This window comes from Tiliqua scincoides, chromosome 11 (assembly GCF_035046505.1).
Source record: "Tiliqua scincoides isolate rTilSci1 chromosome 11, rTilSci1.hap2, whole genome shotgun sequence".
Classification (NCBI taxonomy): domain Eukaryota; kingdom Metazoa; phylum Chordata; class Lepidosauria; order Squamata; family Scincidae; genus Tiliqua; species Tiliqua scincoides.
This window is the reverse complement of record NC_089831.1, coordinates 4,080,795-4,102,865: the sequence shown is the minus strand read 5'-3', so window position 1 is coordinate 4,102,865 and position 22,071 is coordinate 4,080,795. Positions and strand designations below refer to the sequence as shown.

The following is a 22,071-nucleotide window of genomic DNA, read 5'->3' as shown; positions in this document are numbered from 1 at the left end:
CACTTCTGAGGAAAGCCCTAGGATGGGCTCTAAGGCTGCAATCCTAGCCACACTTTCCTGGGAGTAAGACCCATTGACTATAATGGGACTAACTTCTGAGTAGACATGCATCGGATTGGGCTCGAGGCTGCAATTACAGTTATCTGGGAGTAAGACCATTGCCTATAGTGGTACTTACTTCTGAGTAGACACGCGTAGGATTATGTTACTGACTTGAAACTAGAACTGCATTTTCGTCCCTTTTGTAAACAAGCTCCGAGCATCATCATCAGATCGCCTTGACGAGGGCTGGGCAGTGCTTTCCCTCTCTGGGGTGGGGGCAGTTTCGGGGGGGTGCTATTTGTTGATTTTTCTGCACCAAACCTGTGCCATCCTTACCAAAAAAGGAGGGGAAACAGCAGCAGCAACAACCTGGAGTGGAAATGGAGCTGTGGTCCTGATCCTGCGGCAGGCTTGTTCGGGAGTGAGTGCCACCCGAGTGAGTGGCGGTCCCCTTCCTCAAGCGTGCACTGGATCGCAGCCCCCCTCTGCAGTTTGTGTGTCTCCCCCCCCCCGTGTTGTGTTGCTGAAAAAGTTTCTGGCTTCTCTCATCTGCGGGCCTGTTTTCTTTTCAAGCCAGCAGAAACAGCTGTGGAAAGTTGTGTGTGTGTGTCTTGCTCCCCCTCCTCCCAGCTCCCTTTGTGTGCGTGCTGGAGAGGCGTGTGTGTGTTTTGCTGGGGATCAAGTTTCTCCTGGTGACTCTTGGAGTGCAATCGCCAGATCCCTCCCCCACTTCTCGCCTGGGGGCATCTCCCTCTATCTGCTCCATCACTTGGCAGCAGTGGGACTCCTGCAATCCTCCCCCGGGTGTGAGTGGGTTTACTCAAGAGTCGGCCTCCTTCCAATGCAGTTTGGGGTTGTTTTACGCAAGAGCGCCTGGGATTGCATGCAGCCAGCTCCCTTCCCATGTTTACTCCTGGTTGACAGCCCAAGCCATTGCATGTCTGCTCAGAAGTGAATCCCTTTACAGTCAACTGGCTTACTCCCAGGTGAGTGTGGATCGGATTGCAGCCTGAGATCTAAGCTCAGTGCAGCAGAAGGGGCTCTTCCCTGCCACCAGTGGCGTAGCCAGTGGGGGTGCAAAGCGCTAAGTTTTGCAGGTGCCTGAATGCACCATGCAAGCAATGTCTTTGTTTTGCTCCCATTGCCCAGAATGGCTCTGAAGGGGAGGGCCGCTTGCAGGGTGCATTCAGGCATCTGCAAAACTTAGTGCTTTGCACCCCCTCTGGCTGCGCCACTGTCTGCCACAGGTGGATTTGGGGGGGGGTAGCCTTGTCCTTGCAGCCCAGCTGCTCCGGATCTCTGCTCAACAGGCCCAGACCTGGCAGTCAAATGCCTGCTGGAGAACCTTGAAATGATTTTAGCAGACAGTTGCCTTGCAAAAAAACTCAGCTGCTGAGCTTCCCCTCTCCTTCTCTACCTTTTTTTTTTTTTTTTTTTTTGCCCCCCTTCTGGAGCCTGCTTTTCTTTCCCTCCCTGCAAAGTCTCTTCTGAGAAAGCAGAAACACTTGCTCGGCTTCTGCCTCTTGTCAGCAAACATTGCGAGTTGGTAAGAGCTGAGCTGGCAAAAGGATTAACCCGACTCTGGCTTGGCCTCCCGGGTTCTCATCACAGAAACCACACAAAAAGTGCCCTTCTCTGGATGTGTGTGTGTGTGTACACATCACCATCTCAGATCCTTTTCTTCTCAACCTGTATGGTGCTTTCCCCCCTTTTATGTTCTGTTCTTTCTCCTCCTTCCCTCTTCTCCTAAGTAATTCTAAAATGTGGCCAGATCCCCAGGGCTTGTTTACATCAGTACAAAGGCAAACAGCTTTGTTCAATGTCGCTTTTTATTTTAAATTACTCTCCAGACCAGATTTGACAAATAGCTCTGTTCCCCCTGTCATGCTCGCTCTCTGATGTGCTGGCATCTGATGACAAAAGTGATACAGCTGCGCAGCAGTAGTGTTGCCAATTGTCCAGAAAAAACCTGCCCACATGGCTCTTGTGCCTTGAAGCTGGTCTGGGGAAACATTTTGAGGTGTGAAGGTGAACAGGATAACTTGCGGTTGTTGCTGAAGCTGCTGTGGTGGGCTGCAGGGAACAGTGGAAAAGCTGGCAGCCTTGTAGAGTTTCACAATGTGAAGCCTAGAGTCGGAGATGGAGAGGGGAAGCAGCCACATGGAATCAAAATCTCATAGTGTGGGTTGCTGATCCCTTAAATGCACGATCCACCTGAGAGCTGTGGATAGGATTTCCTTCTTTCCCCAAAAATGCATTGTAGTCCCTGGCTGGCAGCATGTTAGAAGACAGGCAGAAGAAAGTTAGCCCATGGAATTCACTGCCACAAGATGTGGCAACAATCCCTACCTCGCAACACAATCCTCTGCGTGTCTCTTCAGAAATAAGTTCCATTGTATTTAGTGGGGCTTACTCCCAGGAATGTGTGCATAGGATTGCAGCTTTAGTCTGAGAGTAGAACTAGATCCAGTAGCTACACACTGCAAGAAAGGAGATTCTGGTTGGAAATCAGGAAGAAATTTTTGACAGTCAGGGTGGTTTGGAAGTGGGCAGATTGCCGAGAGGGCGATGGATCTTCCTTCACTAGAGATCTTCAAGCAGAGGCTAGACTGGCACCTGCTGGAGATTATCTAGGAGGATTTCCTGCTATGGGCAGGGGTTTGGACTAGATGACCTTATGGGTCCCTTCCAACTCTTTGATTCTGTGACTTTTAAAAAGGATTGAACAACTTGGTGGAGGAGATAGCTGTGATAGCTGTGTGCATAGAGGCAGCCCATCTACCTCTGAATAGCAGGTGCTGTGGAAAATGTGGGAAAGACTTGCCTCAAACCCATGCGCTATGCGTCCCTGTCTCCATCTGGCTGAGTGCTGTTAGAAGTTGGTGAAGATGACCCAGTAGGGCTTTTCTTAATGTTCATTGTCCTCATTGCTTCGTTGGCTGGCTGGGCTGTTTTTTGTCCTTTTGTCTCATTCTAGCACAGTTTTGTAAGCTGTGACTAATCGCTAGTGTGGTGGTTTGTGTTCTAGAGTAATTGACAGGACCGTACTTTGGACGTTGATGGGGGGAAGCATAAGAGCCTTTGATTTTCTTCTTGTTTTCTTCTTTCCCCTTCAGATCTTCTAATTATTTCTGTTGTCTCTTTCTTCTCGGGGGAGCTTATTACATGCACTTAGGTCATCTTCATAGGATCCCGACACAGTTGAGCTGGGTGCTAAATGCGCTAATGAGAGTTTCTTGCTTGAACCTTGTGTCCACACTCCTTTGTGCTAAACTGAGATGATTAGTCTTTCATGTATTCCCTTAAATCTACAGGTGCTCTGCAAAAGATAGACAGCTGGCAACCTTAATGGCTGGCAAGTGAATTATCTTGTGCTGTAAAGAATTAGCAAATTGGGGGCTAAGAAGTGGTGAGCTTTCCGATGGGCTCTCTCCCCCCTACCCCCAAACCTAGTGGTGCCATTTCTTCAGATCTTGCCCTACCCCTTCCCAACTGATGTGTGCCCTTTTTGCAAAAGCTGATCTGGGGACCAGTGAAATGAGTCTATATTCCTCACCAGCAGGGGGCACCGATTCACCCTCCTGTTTGCAAATGAGAGAAGTGGGTTTTTTTGTTTTGTTTCAAATTTATATTCTCTGGGCAGGACTGGAGGAGCAGCCAACATACAAGTCAGATGCTTTGGATCGTGTGTGTGGGGGGGGGGCATGTGCATGATCAAATGGGTTGCCAAATGGTTTCAAGGAGCTGTGCATTCCCCTTGATCTCTGAAAAGGTCTCCTGATTCCCCTTCTCCCCAGTCTGTGGCTCTTGCCTTTTGGGGTGGAGAGACTGTGGCTTCCGGACGACTGAAGTGGCTTTGAGACAGGTTCTAATTTGAACGCACCCAACATTGGCTTTTGGCTGAGTAAAGCCATCCCCAGCTGGCGAGGGAGGCCAACTGTGTCTCTGCTTCCCCGACCTGCTTCCGTGTGCTTTTTGCGAGGATGTGCTGTGTTGGCAGCAATGATGTGTTGTGTGTGAGGGGTGACAGCTGTGGCTCCCGCAATGATGCTGCACCATTTGCAGCCTGGAAGCGAAGCTATTTCATTTCCCCTGGTGGCAAATGTTGGAGGAAAAATAGTTGCGTGGGGTGGGGGTGCACGATTGAGTTAAGATGAGAATACTGCCAAGTACAAGCTCCTAATCTGGAACAGGGACGCATCCATTTTTCACAAGCCAAACCTGAGCAATCCAGGCATCTTTATTAAGAATATTTATATACTGCTTTCAGCCCCACCCCCAGTCTCATGCAGACAGTAGATGCAGTGCAGAAAGGGTAGCTCCAGAGCAAAGAACACGCAGGTAGCTGAAACAAGCAAGCCAAGCTGCAAGAGGGTCATCTGGGATGAAATGGGTTCACGTTGTTGTTGGGTATCCTCAGTCCTAATCCATGAGCAGAAGTGTCACTAGGGTTTGTGTCACCCTATGATGGACCTCCTCCCATACCAGACCATACAAAATAAATGACAATATCATACCCACAACTTAAAAGTAGTGGCATCACTAGGGTGGGTGTAACCCCCATTAACATTATTTCAATATCTAACAGTACAGGTCGCCCAAGAAATCAGTAACCAGCAAAAAAACCAGTGGCCAACTTGATGATAATCTCATAACTGAATCAGAGTGCTAGTATTAGCTCTGATCCATGGAAATGAGAGCCGACTCATAGTAACACTCCCTGCTGTGTCATATCAACACCTCATTGGCTCTTGGAACAATCAGTCTCATCAGTCAATTTTGAGTTGAGCAAATCTACTTTTTGTTACATAAGGCAGTTGTGTTTTCCTTTTCTGATTATTTGGCTATAACTTTTGATAGGCTACAGATATTTTGACATGGTCTATTGCTTTGCATTCTGCATTGAATTTATATGATGGTACTATTTGAAAATACCAAGATTTTTACAATTTGAACAATAGTGGTGTCACCCCCCTTAGGGTGTCACCCAGTGTGTCGTCCCCCCAGTGATGCCACTGTCCATGAGGCTGTCTCATGAGTGAGTTTATTGGTCTCTTTAAGTCTGCTGTCGCTTCCAGTTGGTTTCCACAATCTGCTGCAGCCTTGCCATGTCTCGTGGGAGGGTCCCCCTCCCATGCTTCCGTTCACCTCGGTTTGCTACTGCTGAGCAGAGGCAGTAGGAGTGATTGGTTGCGAGCTGTGTCCTGAATGTGTTGCATTTGGGTTGGCAAAGTGGGTGAGCTTCAACCAATGCTCCTTTTTGGCTGTGCATTTAAAGAAGAACATCCAGGGCTACCACCCCCTGCAGATCCCACCGCAGAAAGTAAACTGGTCTCCTTGCCTTTTGGCATCATCATTCAGCACAAGCAGGCAAGCAGCCACTGGTGGGAGAACTAACTGGCCGACTGTGTAATCCTAGAGATGTCTACTCAAAAGTAAGCCCCATTGAGTTCAATGGTACTTGCCCCTAAGTGCATTTTTATAGCATTGTCCTCTTAAGAAAATTAGTGTAGCACTTATCCTGAGTGTTCAAAGTTTTTGACAAATATTTTGTCAGTAATGTGTGCAACAGCCTGTTGGGTAGAGCTGTGAAATTATCCCCATACTGCAGATGCATGACTGAGGCTGAGATAATACAGTAGTACATTGGCATAGGGGCAACTGGTCTTAACATTTGACCATCTCTAGCTCAGTATTTGTTGACAATTGTCAGACATCAGCTCTTCAGGGCTCCAGATGGGAGATTTTCTCCACCCTAAATTGGAGATGCTGGGGATTGAACCTTGGACCTTCTGCATACAAGGGCTGATGCTGTAACACAAGAGTTTCCTAAGTGACTTTCCAGAGGCCATTTAGTGAGTGCATGGCAGAAGTGGGACTTTCTGGTTTTTTAGCTCAGCTTCTCTGCTACTGTTCAGTTTTTATCTGTGTACCAGGCAAAGGTTGCGTGTAGCTCCTTGGTGCGGTGGCAGGAATGTGTCCAGCTTGGATCTGTCAGACTTTTGCCCTTCCTCTGAAGAGGTCCTGGGGTGATGTGGGTCTTAACTAGGACTGGGAAGACACCAGGTCTGACCCCCGCTTGGTCATGAAAGTCACCGAGTCGCTTAAGGGCAATCACTGTTGCTCAGCTTCTCTTAGGCTGCAGTCTTATCCATGCTTACCTGGGAATAAGCTCCATTGACTATAATGAGAGTTTCTCCTGAGTCCAGTGCCTAGGACTGGACTCTTTGCTTTCAGGGTTGCAGTGAGGATAAAATGAGGAGATCACCCGCTGATTAACCAGGGCACAATTCCCTGGGATGATCTCTTGTGCAAGATCCGTTGAGATGAATGGGAGTGCAGGAGAACTTCCTGATGGACTGTGACCCCAAATCCATCCCCTGAGGTGGGCATTTCACACAAACCTGATTGTTTGGGCCCCCTTTGTCAAAGCTCCCAAAACCTGCCTCAAACTTATCCCCAAAACTTACTACTATCTCAGCCTCATCCTGTCCTGGGTTCAAGTTCCATTTGCTCTGTTTGGCAGCGATTCTGTGGAGCGTCTTCCTGTGCCATTGTGGCTGTCTGTCTTCACGATGTGCAAAACAGGGAAGATCCCTGATAATTGTGCAGGTGAAATCCCAGCTGCATGCCTTGTTATCTCCAGTCTGGGCTCAGAATGACACCTTGGAGAGCTGGTTTTGAGCTGGCTGGGCTGGGCTGGGCAGTTTGGTGTAAGTTGGCCCTTTCAAGGTGGCCCAGCTTGGTTACTTAATGGCTCAGGTGCAAGTGGTTGAAATATATGGAAGCTGCTGAACCACACAGAGCTCAACCTGTGGAACCGCCCAGACACTAATTCCCCTCTATTTAAAGAGTGGAGTCACTGTCTGTTCTGATGCAAATGTGTGCTCTTCCTTTGCAAGGCAACTGTTAGCTCTGAGCCACTCTCTAACTGTAGCAGCAGAATATATTTGCATTAGAAAGGTTGGTGTGTAATTGAGTGCTACCTTTAATGTATTTGCATTTGGTAAGTGGCCTGGTGATGCATCAAGCTGGGAGTCTTGCTACCTCCCTTGGAGTCTGATGAGAAGCATGGGGAGTGCAGCAGGATCTGAAAGTGTTTCTTTCGATTTGCCAGACCCTGTAAAAGGTGTTATTGGGCTCACTGGGGGCCAATTCACACATGCCTGGAACTCTAGGAGATCCCGAGGAGTCCTGGCCCCTTTAGCTCTTGCAAATACTCCCCACTTCTTTTTAAAAAGACTACAAGGGTGCCTTGTTTAGTCTAAAATGGGGATGGGGGGCCTTGTGGATTTAACAGCCTCCCTGCCTCTTCTCTCCCATCATTTTGAGAGCAGATGAATATATCCCTTTATTTAACTTGGCTATTTGATGCTCAACAGCTAACAGCTGACTACTGTGTAAACAACCTCGCAGGGAAAAGGGTTGCTTTTGAGCTGATACAAAAGCTCCGTCTGTGCTCCTTTGACCTGTGATGGCTGGTTCACACAATCAGGTCGACACTTGAAGCGACTTTCCATCGCTGATAAGCACACAACTGTGAGCTGTCTCTTTTGTGCCTCTCGGGCTTGGGTCAGACGGTTTGTCTTTTCTTTCCAAAGAGCTGCAAGCTGTTTGAGAGGGGTTTCGCTTCCCCTGATGCGTGCGCACGCCTGTGGCTTTCATTCTCAGTTGTTGCCACTGGCCAAATAAGTTTTGGGAAGAACACAAAAAGCCAATAAACAAGTTTGGCAGACGTGGGGGTTAAGTGGACTCTCCACGATTCCTCTTTGCAAACCACTTTTCAAGTCTCAGAAACATAAAGGCTGATTTCAGCCTCAAGAACAGCATGGGATTGTTGTATCTTGAAGACTTTGATGGATTTATTGTGGCAGAAACTTTAGCCCTATATACTCACTTGCCTGCGAGTCAGACCTGTTGAACTCATCGGAGCTCTACTTCTGAGATAGCATGCTTAGGATTGCACTGTCAGGGGTCTGGAGCCCATCTCATGCTCAGCTGCCTTGTGCAGTCCACAAGTGTGCCACTGGAGTTTGGAGAACAGAGGTGGAAAATTGCTAAAAAACTTTTTCATAAATGAACAATAGGGAGGAGGAGGAAGAGGGACAAACAATTTGTTACTGCAGACGGTTGCCCTAAAAACAGAGCTGCAAAACCTGAAAGAGTCCTCCAGAAATGACATCACAAGACTCAAAGACCATAGAGGTCAGTGTGCCATGAGAAAAAAAACATTGACAATCGCTGTTGTTGACAGTGCTGAGCTGGGTGGTCCAACTTCCAGGCACCAACTTCTGTGCCTGTTTTGCAAGCAGAAGTTTCAAGGTCCAATCCCTGTCTCTCCCACTTGCAGGCAATAAGAAAGATTCTGCTTGAGACCTTGGAGTGTTGACACTGATCAGAGCAGACAACACTCAGCTACTGGAGCAGTAGTTGGATTGGCACAATGCTGCTTCCTATGTTCAGTTATGGCCTCTCCTTCTGCATTTATTGGATACAAACGACATTGGAATGGGAAGGAATTGGAGTTATCTAGTCATCCCCATGTTCTGTGCAGGCAGCTCCTACAGTATCCCTGACAGGTGGCTATTCAGCTTCCATCTGAAAAAAATTGTTAATGAGGGAAAGCTCACAGCTGCATGAGGCAGGCTGCTCCTCACCTTACCGTGAGGATGTTCTTCCTCATGTCTTGCCTAAATCCATTCCCTGTAGTTTATTTCTCTACTGCCCATCTTCCAAGGAGCTCAGGGTGGTGCACATGGTTCCTCCCCTTCTCTTGTCTTCACAAAAAACCCTGTGAGGGAGTGAGACTGAGAGAGAGAGGGAGTGACTGGCCCAAGATCATCCTGGAAGCTTTGTGACTGAGTGGGAATTTGAACCTGGATCTTCTATGTCCAACTCCCAACACCATCCTGGTATTCAACCCATTGCCCCCAGTCCTGTCCTTGGGTGCCACAGAGTGAGTCTGCCCCTTCTTCCCCGGGACAATCCTTCAGATACTTAAAGGCAGCTGTCAGATCTCCCCTTGGTCTCCTCTTCTCCAAGCTAAACATAACCATGACTGTTCCTCATGGGACTTGGTTCCAGACCTCTCCCCATCTTTGCTGCCTTCCTGTGAAACCCACTCCAGCTTCTCACAGCTTCTTAAATGTGCCTGCATGAACTGTGATCCTAAATTGGTAAGAGAGATGTGTGCGTATGGGAAGGGAAGTGTAAGTGGGAACCAAAAGGCCCTATAGTGCTCTTCGGAAGGAGTCAAAAAGGGCACCGTAAGTGCAGTATGATTGTTCTCCACGAGTGAGGGCTCTCTGCCCAAAATCCACACTACAGTGTTTTCCACCTCTGGGATGGAACTGATTTCTGACATGCACTCCTCTACTGCTTCCTCGGAAACTTCCTCATTCTCCACTCCACTCCAGTCTTTGGCTAGCCCAACCTTCCAGGCCAGGAACCATGCAGGATCAGACCTCTTAGCGTGCAGCACCTTCTCTCTTGGCTGCCACAGACCCTTCTGTTTCCTTCCAAGCTGGGGCCTGGTGCCAGAAGAGGACACTGGAAAGGGACCAGACTTGGTTTCCTCTTTTCAGCTTCTTCACACATTGTGCTGGAACTCCTGTGGCAGCGACAGTGACCTTTCTGAATCCTGTGGCTTGGCTAGCACAGTGCAGCCCTTCCATTCTGACATGGAGGTGGGCTGAGCAGTGACTTCATGGTGCTGTTGGGGGGGGTCCAAATTGGAGCATTTATGGGGTCAAGTCAAACTCTACCCTCTCTTGCTGTGTGCCTGAGCCTCAGCATGTGGTGTTAGATTCTCCTTGTTGCTCCGAGCAGGAGGTGTCCATGTCTCAGACTGCCTAGAGCAGGGGCATCAAACTCTTTTCAGCTAGTGGGCCAAATAGCTTTCTTGGCACCTGCTGAGAGCCGGAAGGACACCATTAAGCTAGAAGTGACATCATTAAGCAGATGATGGCCAGAAAGAAGCACTTTAGCTGCAAATGACAGAAGAGAAAATGCACAGATCTTGATCCTATTTCCAAGATATGGGGGCACCTGTTATCACACTGGCCACCCTTTCATCAGTGCTGCTTCTGTGGAGGTGTCACTTTGCAGCTCATCAGCTGACTGGTGGCCTGTGATCCATTGTGGTTCACTCCTGACCTGGTTCAGCCCTATATATATATACCAAAACATGGTGCGCAGTTTTATGGTTCCTGTTACATATTGCTGTTGGTTTTACTGATGATACATTTGTCCTTTGTTTTTATATCCATATATTTTAATATCATCTGCTGCTCCTTAATTGGTTGTTTTATGTGTAGTTTTATTGTTTTCATTTTATAAATTTTATGTGAGCTACCTTGGGAGTCCACGTCAGTGGGGCAAAGGTGGGATAGAAATACAAATTTTTGTATACAGAAGGGTTACCAGCAGTAGCGTAGCTAGAGGGAGGTCAAAATGGTAAGTACTTCATGTGCTGCCATGTGCCATGTAAGTGGCCCTTCCCAGTCGCTGTCAGAGCCGTTCCGGGTAGCAACAGCAATATGCAGGTGACGCAATTTGGTTTGTTGACGGCCTATGCATTGCCATATCTGCCCAGAATGGTTGGTGACTGGGAGGAACCACTTATACGGTGCACTGCAGTGCCTGTGGTACTTACTGTTTTGCCCCCCTCTAGCTATGCTCCTGGTTCATCCTTCTGTCTTTAAAAAGAATTGCTTACGCAGTTTCTCCAGCAAGTGGTTTGGAGACTGGTCCCCAACCATCTGGCCTCCTGATCTCCACCCCCCCCCAATGTCTGGTCCCCACATTACCAGAGACCATCTAGCGCAGCCATTTTTAACCACTGTGCCGTGGCACACTGGTGTGCCGCGAATGGTCTGCAGATGTGCCACGGAGTTTGGAGGGGCCAAACTTACTAGGGCCATTGGAGGATGTGAGCTTCCCACCAACAACATGGTGTGCCTTGTCAATTGTCATAAAACTGATGATGTGCTGTGAAAATTTCAGTACCTTGCCCGTGTGCTGTGAGACGGAAAAGGTTGAAAATCACTGTTCTAGCGGGTCAGCAGGGAGATGAACCCACATGTCCAGGGTTCCCAGTCCCAGTGTAAACAGTCATGTGTCCCCTTAAACTTTTCTGCAAAAAGGCAGCCCCAGATGCTAAGGGATTTGGATGATCTCAGGGAGAACCTGTTGACTACATCTGTGTTTTCTTCTCTCACCCCTACATTTTATTCTCACATTTGCTTTTTATAACCAAAGGATAATTTTCAGGCAGCTGTTAACATTAGGCAATGAGCTATTTTTGCATAAATTTACAGAGAGCGCCACACAGGTTCGTGGGTGACAGGGAGGAAACTGGAAGGCATTGCTTGACTGCAGAAAAGGGTTTCAGGCATGGGGGGGGGGGCAGAATCTGCCAAGAGAAGTCTTGGGGCTCGGGCATGTCTAGAGGTTGCATCCTAGGTGCTTTGCCACTTTATTCCAGTTTTGATGGAAGTAATCTCTGCGCATGCGCAGGGTACACTAATTTTATGTCTGGGCCACCTTTGGCATTGGATCTGGGTTTTTGGTTCTGAAGGAATTGGATCATTGGAAGTTGGATCATTGGAGTTCTTGCCGATTGGTCATTCCTTTGCTAGATTCAGAACCCTCCCCACCCTGCGCCCCCCCACCGTGCTTCCTCCCTTGTTGATAGTGAAGGGAAAGATCCAAAATTAGGCTCCACTCTGGCTGGGTGCCAGTTCTGCTTGGGGGGAGTTGGTTTCCTGGGCAATTAGCCTGCCCGTTCCCACAGCCTTCTCCCCCCGCCCCCCGGCCGTATTTTCCCTCTCCGGAAATCCATTTATATACCTTTTTGCCATGACCTCTCCTTACTCCAGGGACCTCTGGAGGGAGGGCTCTTCCTGTTTCCCTTTGCAGGAAGACAGTTGCAGCTGGAACTTTCCTCGCTCCCCCCCCATTCTTATTACATTCTAAATATTCACTCATTGAGTGTTCTCGGACTCCCCCCATATGCACGTTTTTGGCCATGGACATTCAACATGCTCCAATGAATGCTGACACTGTGTGATACGGCTGGTGCATCCATGTATGCTCTCCACTGGATGACCTGCAGCCGAGCATGTCAGTTTCCATCTGTGATGCTCCGTCTGTACATGTGCAGCTCTTTGCTAGATGTTGTGGAACAGTCCCTTAAATCGTAGGTCTGGACCAGTCTGGACCACCAAGATGCTGCAATCATTTACCACAAAGCTGGACCAAGTATCAAGTGCCTGCAAATTAACTGGTGCAACCCAGATGTCCCTTATACAGAGAGGAGCTGTCTTGTCCTAAGCACACCATTCATGCAGCCTCTTATCTGGGCTAGCAATCCCTGACCTGACTCCAAATTCTGATGCTTTCCCCCCCATTTGTTTAAGCAGAGACTGAAATGCTGAAATGGGTTGGAAAGGGAAACCCCAACCCTTGAGAAAATCATGGGCTTGGCTGCCTGCTTGCCTTCCTGTGATGGGCGATCATGTGAACAGGAGCAGGGTTCAGGGCTGGCCCATCCATGAGGTCTGCTGAAGTAGTTGCCTCAGGTGGCAGGTTGGGAGTAGAGCCCCATTTGTGGGGAGTAGGGCCCCACTTGCCCACCTTCAATGTTTCTCCTCCCATTTCCTGGCCTTGGAAGGGATTGCTTCATAGATCAGTGGTACATAGAAAGCTGCCTTCTATTGAGTCAGCTGACATGAGTACTAGCCACTTGTATTTTTCAAACAAAAAGCATAGAGACTCTCAATTCCAAGATTTCTGCCTTGGCACTTCTGTGGCCCGTGACACAACTGTGCTGGGGGTCTGAGTCTGTATGATGAGGAGACATATGCCCACGTGGGAGCCACAGTTCCTTTGGCCAGATGAAACTTCTTCCATAGTTTTCTGCTGTGTGGGTGGGACAACATTTTTATCTCCTTTTGTGTTGCTTATTTGAGAATTGTGACCCAGGCTGGGTGTGGTGTTGACTGCCCACTATCGGGGGCAAGTTCCCACTGCTTTCGGAAACGTCTGAAAATAGAATTTGGTCACTCGCCGGATGACCAGCGCAGAGCCTGGCAGTGAGGGCTGTTTTGGGTTGATGGGCTGTCCCATGGATAGAGGTGGGAGAAGACTGTGATATCAAAATAAAAACACACAACACCACTTCTTATTTTAAAAAGACATACAAAAAGCCCCAAATCTATAAAAAATGAAACTGTTTTACAGTGTATTTGGTTTTTATTTTATTATTATTATTTAATGGGGCTGCATGGGTAATGACTGGCTGTACCTATATCATCTACCTGGTACAATTTTACAGCAATTATAACGTAAATTTTGAATAAAAACACGTCTAACTTTGGAAAACACCAAAATCTGTGAAAAAATAAAACTGACTTCTCACATCTCTCCTCCTCCCAAGTAAATATGCACATTCTGGGGGTCACAGCCTTGCTGCTCTGGGTTGCAGCCTCTAAGTTGTCCACTGCTGTCTAAACCAGAAAAGCCCCTGATGGAGCAGTTGTCCCTTGCTGATTCCTGGTATCTCGGATGAGCGTTTGCAGCCCTTTTCCAGAACGGTCTCAAGCCAGCATCCAGACGTGAGTGTTGGGGCAGTGGGTGGTCCCTTTTCCAATGAGGTGGGTCTGACCTGGGAAGGTCCTGGGGTCTCTTTCCTAGCATTGGGACCTCTCCTGTGTTTGTATGTGTGTCAGATACTCCCGTGTGGTTTCTTTTTCATTTCTGCCCAGATATTTTTCCACTTGAAGTCAGGAATATGCAACTGTCCTTTTCCAGGAACTGGAAACTAGGTCTGGAAACTTGGCCCTGAGAGACTGCTGCTGTGACAATTGCCACTGAGCATGCACAGAGTACTCTTCGTCAGTCCCTGAATGATTGCTGCTGGTTACCACGCATTGGTGTTCACAGACAGCCTTCCAGAGTGAATTGCTAGCCTGAAGCTTTGTCCTCCTCCCTTTCTTTAAAGGAATCATCCCTGCCTCTCTCTCTCTCTCTCTCAGGGCTTGGCAGGGTGTGGTGGCGAGAGCGAGTTTGGCCGAGCACGCCAAGGCTGAGGAAGACGTGCTTGGTCGTTCCTGGTCATGGAGGTGGAGCTGCTTTCCCAAAGGGCCGAAGGAGGACTGGAAAGTCAGCTGGAAAGAGGAAAATATTGCTTCTTTGGAAGTATTGCCTTAAGGCCTCACCCCCCCCCCATCCTGGATGGGGCTGACTCAGTGTTGGCCTAATTCTGAAGACAGGAAGTGGTTAAAGCTTGGGAGAACCACAAGAAAGGAAAGCCCACGTCTGTCACTGGGGGGCGGGAGGGGGAGTGATGATCAGTGATATGCTTGACCAGGGACTGCTGGATCGAGGAATACGTGGTGAGCTGGCGGGGCTGTGCAGCCCTGGCAGAGTGCATTCTGGTGAGAACAGCTGTGGCTCTCAGCCTGGATCTTGGAGCACACTGCTGTGTGTGTGTGTGTGTGTGAGTTAACTTCTCCAGCTTACACTTGGTATTTTGCTTCCCTCCCTCCCACTGGTAACACAGATGGTAGTAACTGACAAAAATAGGGTGGAAATGTCTATTTTAGATTGCTTGCTCCTTGGGGCAGGGGACTGCCTTTTGCTTACTTTTGCAAAGTGCTTGAGGTTGCCAACCAACTGGAATAAAACCAGTATTACTGGTACTTTTGCTTTCAGGCTAGTTGCCAAAACAAAGGATGGATTTTTAGCCATACAGCTTTGGTGGATGAGAGACTCCTCTCCTCTTCTCTAAATTTCCTTCTCCAAATTTGTCAAAACCACTGCCTTGCCTCTCCCCTTGAACCCACTCTGGTCTCTGTCCACCCCTGAGGGGTATTGCCCCAGGACCAATTTTGTGCCTTTTATTGTAAGAGTTGGTGACTCTAATTGACGTACATGGGCAGTACTTACTAAATACAGTGGTCATGTTTGAAAACCAGGATGTAGGAGGCAATGGTTGAAAGCAGAAAGGTGAAACTGGCACGTGGGCTACTTGATATGACACTCTTGGGCAAAACAGTCTCTCCCAAAAAAGAATTGTTTGTTTCAGTTGTATATCTGACTGTATCTCCTAAACTCAGAGCAACTTCCAGCTTTTTTTCCTACATTCCCTGACTTCAGGGGACTCACAAAAAAGAAAAAAAAATCTGTTTTGGAGTAAATAAGAGACCAAAGGATTTGAAAAATAATGATGTAAATGTTCAATCTATCAAATGGAAGCATGGAGGAGTTTTAAGATCACTTCCAGCTTCCAGTAGACTCTTTTGGATTCTGCAGCTTTGTTTCTGGGTCAATTGTTTTTAGTAATGAATTGTCTGTCCCGCTGCTGGCTGTTTCTCCACCAGCTCTTCCTCTGCTCTGCCCGCAGAGGAAGAGGAACAGACAATTCATTACTACAGATAGTTGCCCCAGAAACAGCTGCAGAACCCAGAAGTTTTTCAGTTATTTTCAACTGCTGTGCTCCAATCCCCCTTGGTACACCAATGTGCTGCCGCACACCGGTTGAAAATTACTGCTCTACAGCTCTGCCTGGAAAAGAAGTTTTCACTTCCAGGTCTTCACTTGACCCAGCTTAGCTGGAAGAGGAGATGACAGAGTCAGTGGTGCCCCATTTGGCAAGATGTGTCTGAATGGAGACACTGTAGCCCACCACTCACCTCTCTTCTCCACACTTCCTCTCCCATTCTGTTCCCATTCTTCTTTTCAGGGAGGAGGAGGAATGGTAGCGCGGCCATCCCAGTGTTGAGCAGCTGCAGTTTTCAGTGTGCTGCTTCAGGTTATGGGGGGAGAGGTGGTGGCCTTGAACCAGCCCTGCAAATCTCCCCCCTCACACTTGCTCTATAAATGGACGTATGTGTGTTAATCATAAACAGCCGTGGGAGATCAGGTGCCTCCAAATCTGCGTTCAGTCTTCCTCCCCTTGTGGGCAAACCGCTGCGGCTGAGCCTTGGCTCCTGCTCTGTAAATTGGGCATCATAGAGGCCTCAGGTGTCAGGGATGTTGGGAGCCTTGATGAGGCAAGACAGGCAGGGCGCTTTGATACCTGCAGATGAAAAGGTTTCTATATTAAAAACGTGGCGTTTGTAATTGGCGTTCTGTTCCCTGATGGGGGAGGGGAGGGGAGAGTCTTTTGTCTTGCGGGGTGTTCTCCCTGGTGCAGGTTATGCACCCCATTCAACCAGGGCGCTTTTGCAAAAAGGTGGCTGTCCTGAGGGTTGGGTTGGAGGTGGAGAATCGGCCCTACTGCTTTTCCACCTGGAATGAGGCTTGTAGAAGGCAGACCGGCTTGTAACCGAGTTGGGCCAGGTGGGCAGGTAATTTCTGGAGGGAAGCCAACCAGCAAAATGTGGCAGGAACGCCTGCCCTTGAGACTGAAAGAGGCAGCAGATATCATATTAAACGGGAGACTGGAGCTAATTTTCTCCTTCAGCACATGGGTGCATGTGGGCAACCACAGATGCAGACAGAGACGTCTGGATTGGACCATGGGTCCATAGAGGAGAGAGCACTCTGCTTCCAGCAGTGGTCAGCCTGTATGAAGCTCGCACAGCGGATTTTTGACTTCTCCTGCGTTAAAACCCCCAGCTTGTCTTTTGAGATATACTGCCTTTGTCCATGGAGGTTCAGTTCAGTCCTCCTGGTCTAGAGCCATTAACAGGCATGCCCTTCCATCATCATCCAGCTGTTCAGTAAGACGACCTGGAAGCCCCCAGAGCATCTCTCAGTGCTGCCCCTTGTCTGCAGCTGGCAGAAATTTAATACATGCTGGGTCTTAACCCCAGGGTTAACCCCAGCGAGTGCCTTTTGCTCTACCACTGAGTAACTGCAAATTGATGCAGCGGCTGCTCTGGGAAGACCTGAGCTCTGCTGCTTCTTCATTGTGAGACTGAGCACTGGTGGCTGGCAGTGAGAATCAAACCCTCTTTCTGAGTTGAAATTAGGGGTGCCTGAGGTCCAGGGTGAGCCTGAAGAACAGACAGAAATTACCTGTCTTATCCGGAACAATCTTCCTGGATTTATCAAGGCCCAGAATGAAATAGTGTACAATTACCTGGTTCACTGGTTCTCTGCAGAGCCCCTCGATTCCCTTTCCTGCTGGAGTGTTGGTGTCCATCTCTAATAGGGAGAGCAGAGCCTGCTGTTCTGGTTTTCCATCCCTGTGCTTTGTTGGATGCTCTCCTTCTGCATTTGGAAAGGCATCAATCGGAGTGCTAAACATCTGTCTGCATGATGCATTTTAAGCCATTTGCAAGCCTGTCATGGTTACCAGCCTGGGGACTGCTGTTCTGCAAAATGGGAGGGGGGAGAGCAGGGATCTTGTGAGCAGCCGTCTGGATGCACCTATGGGTTCGACATCTTCAGCCCTCTCTGCAGTCGCATGTGGGTCATGAGCTTGCAGTGACTGAAAACCTCTGCCAAGTGTCAAATTTGATGGGAGTTGTGTGACTCCATGCCTGCCTGTCTCCCCAAGCAAGCCTGCAGCGGCTGCATGTAAAACAGGTTTGGGAACCGATTCCCCGCCAGTCCAAAAGCAGCTCAGAATTGGTTTCTTCTGTGGTTGTGAATTAGTCACATACATGTGACTAGAAGTGATCTTATGCTCCCCTTCCTGGGGACTGGCCTGTAGGATAAAGAGAGACCGTATGCGATATTCGGCCGGATGGGAATTTGGCAGGGCTGCAATTCCAGGAAGAAGTCTCATCTTGAACTGAAGTGCCCTGTGCCCTTGGATGGGGTGATTTTCCAAAGCCGTTTTGCTTTTGGCGCGCTGAGCTATCAAAGTTTACTGGTGGGGCCGCAACAGCCCGGCTGCCGTTTCCTCGGCATGATGGGTTTTTTTGCTCTGAATCAATTTGCCGTGTTTCCAGTTGAGGTGCAGAAAGGATTTTTGTTCTTGTTGCAAAGTGGTATAGACAGCGGACCCTCAGTATCTGCGGGGATCCGTTCCAGAACCCTGTGAATTCAGAAACCTATGGGGGGGCCAGGGCGCTGGTGCAGCAAAAACTTACCTAGAGGTTGCACCGGCCTCCCAGCCTCCTCAAAGCGGCCTCCCCATGTCTCAGAACACTCCTAGATGTGACCAGAAGTTGCCATTGTGAAGTGACTTCTGGTCAAGGAGACCCTCCAAGGCATGTGCCTAGCATCTGCATGTGCTCAAATCCGCAGATGCCGAGCCCATGAATAATGAGGGCCCATTGTAAATATTCTTAATAATAATAATAATAATAATAATAATAATAATAATAATAATAATAATTTTCTTAGGATGTTTGAATGGTCAAAAAGGATTTGGGCAAGTGACCAGCAATGTATGGAGCTGCCTTCTTCCTTCAAACTTGTCTAGCTCATTATTTCCTACTTTGTTTGGCAGGTGTCTCCGCAAGATTTTTGGCTTAGCTGTGCCTGGGATTGAATTGGGATTTTCTGCATGCAAAGCAGATGCTTCTATTACTGAATTATGGTCAAACAATGACCTAGCACATTAACTGTGTTAGAATAAAAATGCTTAATAAGTCTGATACTTATTCTAATTACCAAAACAAACTAATTAACTCTGTGCAACAATGACACTAGAAGATTTTTTTTTTTAATGTAATGAATGGTTATAACTTGAAGCCATGTCGGGTAAGGTTTCCGTGAAGGAGGGAGGCACAAAGGTCAGCCTACAGTTACAAGTCGTGAAAAATAATGAAACTGCCACAGAAATAAAGAACAAAAGGTGCTTGTGTGAAGCAGGGAACAGGCCTGCGCTTTGGGCGTCTTTCACATCCGTTTCAGCTTTGCTGTTTTGGCCTCTATCTGTATCATTGTGTTCCTCGCCTGTTGGCCACAAGGCTAGGGGGTGAGCAGGCCTTGCGAACAAATGCCACCCTCATGAAATAAGAGAAGGGTAGCTATTGTGTCTCCTGTGGTACCCTTGTCATCATGAGTGGCATCATGGAATAGTTGACTTCATCAGATGATGCAGTATCATTAGATTGGTGCTCAGGTCATATTAGGTAGTGACTGTAGGTCTATTTGGTTGACTTGAACCAGGGGCAGGCCAAAGGCGAACTTATGAAGTTTCTTTGTGCTGAATCAGCCCTTTGGTCCAATATTGTCTGCACTGACTGCCAGTGACTCTCTGCAGTTTCAACTAGGGGTCTTTCCCAGCCCTACTGGAGACGGAACCTGGACTCTTCTGCATGCCTAAAAGGTGCTTTCCACCAAAAGCATCCTGCTGCCGCTGGGCTGCTGAAACGCTGGGAAAACCAGGAGTGGAAGTTTGTGCGAGAGGACCAGTGAGCTCAGTTCTGGTGATGAGACCAAATTCATTTGCTGAGCGTGAGCACTGAAACCCCTGGGCTCTTCAGGATGTGCCCCCCCTCCGAGCCTCTGTTTTGCACTTGGCCTGGTTGGTGGGCCTCTTGAATCCTCACAGCAAGTGAAGTGGATGCAGCTGGCCCTCCCCAGGGCCAAGCGGTTTGCTTTCCTGACACACTTCTGCACTGCACGTGCTCTTGGCTAGAACAGCACAAGGAGAGCACCAAAGATGCTGTGAAGGACTTGCTTAATTTAAGAGCACAGGTTCTCCTCTCATTTTCAGACATTGATGGTGAAAAGACTTGCAAGAAGGAAAGTAACAAGAGGGGGTGTGGAGAGCGGCCAGCTGGGAAGGCGGGCAAGTGGGTACATTGTGAGCGGCCAGCACTGTATGTGTGTGTGTTGTGGAAAGCAAAAACTTCTCACATCTCTCTCTGCAAACCTGTCTTCCTCTTGCCCAGGAAAGGCACGCCATCATCTACGTTCTCTCACCCTCCTCCACTTTGCTGACTCTGAATCCCTGGTCTTGAACCGAACCCCCAGGGCTCAGCTCTGGCAAGCCTCCGATCCCATTAAGATCTGGTAGGGAAAACATTATCTGGCGCTATATCCTTAATGGGGGCGCATTAGCAGTTCCTTGAAATGTATTTAGTGATCCATATTTAAACGGACTCTCCTTTTCCGGGTCGGTATCCTGTGATGTCCAGGAAATCTCTCCATTGATAAAAGCGAGCAGGAAGCAGGTCTGTCGAAACTGGCAAGGGAGCACTGAGGGGGCGAGTGCTCTTGCATTTCCAGCCCCTGTTGAATCATCGCCTGCCAGTGCCTGTGAGCTGAGCACTCCCTTCCTTGAAACAGGAGCAGATCCCAGCACCTGAATGGAAACTCCCTCAATGCTGCTTTTGTTCCTCTTCATCCCCCCTTCTCTCCCCCCTTTCTTCCTGAGCACATGACCGCCACCCCCCAACTCTCTTCATTCATAATTGATGCTGCCGTAACCTTAACCGCCTTCCTTTCATTGTCGTCAGGCGCCCCAGCGGAGCAGCGAGGAAGGAGTGTGTGTGATCGCAGGCGAGCCTCAGCGAAAAGCCAGCCCCAGCCCCAACCTCTCTCCGGTTGGAGTGGAAGGTTCTCCGACCTGGTCAGCATGGCCGCTGGCCCGCTTGGCATATGCCTTCTTGCCACCGTCATCCTGAGCGTGGAGGCCTCTTTGGCCAACAGCTGGTGGAACCTGGTTCCGAGGAAAACCGTGCGCTACGGGGGTAAGTGAAAAGCTTTCTTTCGTCCACCTGTTATAGGGAGCCTGAGTGTGTGTTGCATGGATGTGAAAATCCCCCTCCCCCAACAACATGTCATAAGAACATAAGAACAGCCCCACTGGATCAGGCAATAGGCCCATCTAGTCCAGCTTCCTGTATCTCACAGCGGCCCACCAAATGCCCCAGGGAGCACACCAGATAACAAGAGACCTCATCCTGGTGCCCTCCCTTGCATCTGGCATTCTGACATAACCCATTTCTAAAATCAGGAGGTTGTGCATACACATCATGGCTTGTACCCCATAATGGATTTTTCCTCCAGAAACTTGTCCAATCCCCTTTTAAAGGCGTCTAGGCTAGACGCCATCACCACATCCTGTGGCAAGGAGTTCCACAGACCGACCACACGCTGAGTAAAGAAATATTTTCTTTTGTCTGTCCTAACCCGCCCAACACTCAATTTTAGTGGCTGTCCCCTGGTTCTGGTATTATGTGAGAGTGTAAAGAACATCTCCCTATCCACTCTGTCCATCCCCTGCATAATTTTGTATGTCTCAATCATGTCCCCCCTCAGGCGTCTTTTCTAGGCTGAAGAGGCCCAAACGCCGTAGCCTTTCCTCATAAGGAAGGTGCCCCAGCCCCGTAATCATCTTAGTCGCTCTCTTTTGCACCTTTTCCATTTCCACTATGTCTTTTTTGAGATGCGGCAACCAGAACTGGACACAATACTCCAGGTGTGGCCTTACCATAGATTTGTACAACGGCATTATAATACTAGCCGTTTTGTTCTCAGTACCCTTCCTAATGATCCCAAGCATAGAATTGGCCTTCTTCACTGCCGCCGCACATTGGGTCGACACTTTCATTGACCTGTCCACCACCACCCCAAGATCTCTCTCCTGATCTGTCACAGACAGCTCAGAACCCATCAGCCTATATGTAAAGTTTTGATTTTTTGCCCCAATGTGCATGACTTTACACTTACTGACATTGAAGCGCATCTGCCATTTTGCTGCCCATTCTGCCAGTCTGGAGAGATCCTTCTGGAGCTCCTCACAATCACTTCTGGTCTTCACCACTCGGAAAAGTTTGGTGTCGTCTGCAAACTTAGCCACTTCACTGCTCAACCCTGTCTCCAGGTCATTTATGAAGAGGTTGAAGAGCACCGGTCCCAGGACAGATCCTTGGGGCACACCGCTTTTCACTTCTCTCCATTGTGAAAATTGCCCATTGACACCCACTCTCTGTTTCCTGGTCTTCAACCAGGTCTCAGTCCAGGAGAGGACCTGTCCTCGAATTCCCTGACTGTGGAGTTTTTTCAGTAGCCTTTGGTGAGGGACTGTGTCGAACGCCTTCTGAAAGTCCAGATATATAATGTCCACGGGTTATGTCCAGATATATAATGTCATAATATATATATATGCCAGAT

General features: G+C 48.6%; 1 protein-coding gene across 2 annotated transcripts in view; it reads left to right on the top strand.

The window, feature by feature from the left end:
• SEMA4C (semaphorin 4C) overlaps nt 1-22,071 on the top strand; it is a 57,759-nt gene that overhangs the window by 1,063 nt on the left and 34,625 nt on the right. For both annotated transcript variants that reach the window (XM_066639356.1, XM_066639357.1), the window contains exon 2: nt 20,412-20,645. In XM_066639356.1, the coding sequence (XP_066495453.1) occupies nt 20,412-20,645 (234 nt within the window). The remainder of the gene's footprint in view (nt 1-20,411; nt 20,646-22,071) is intronic.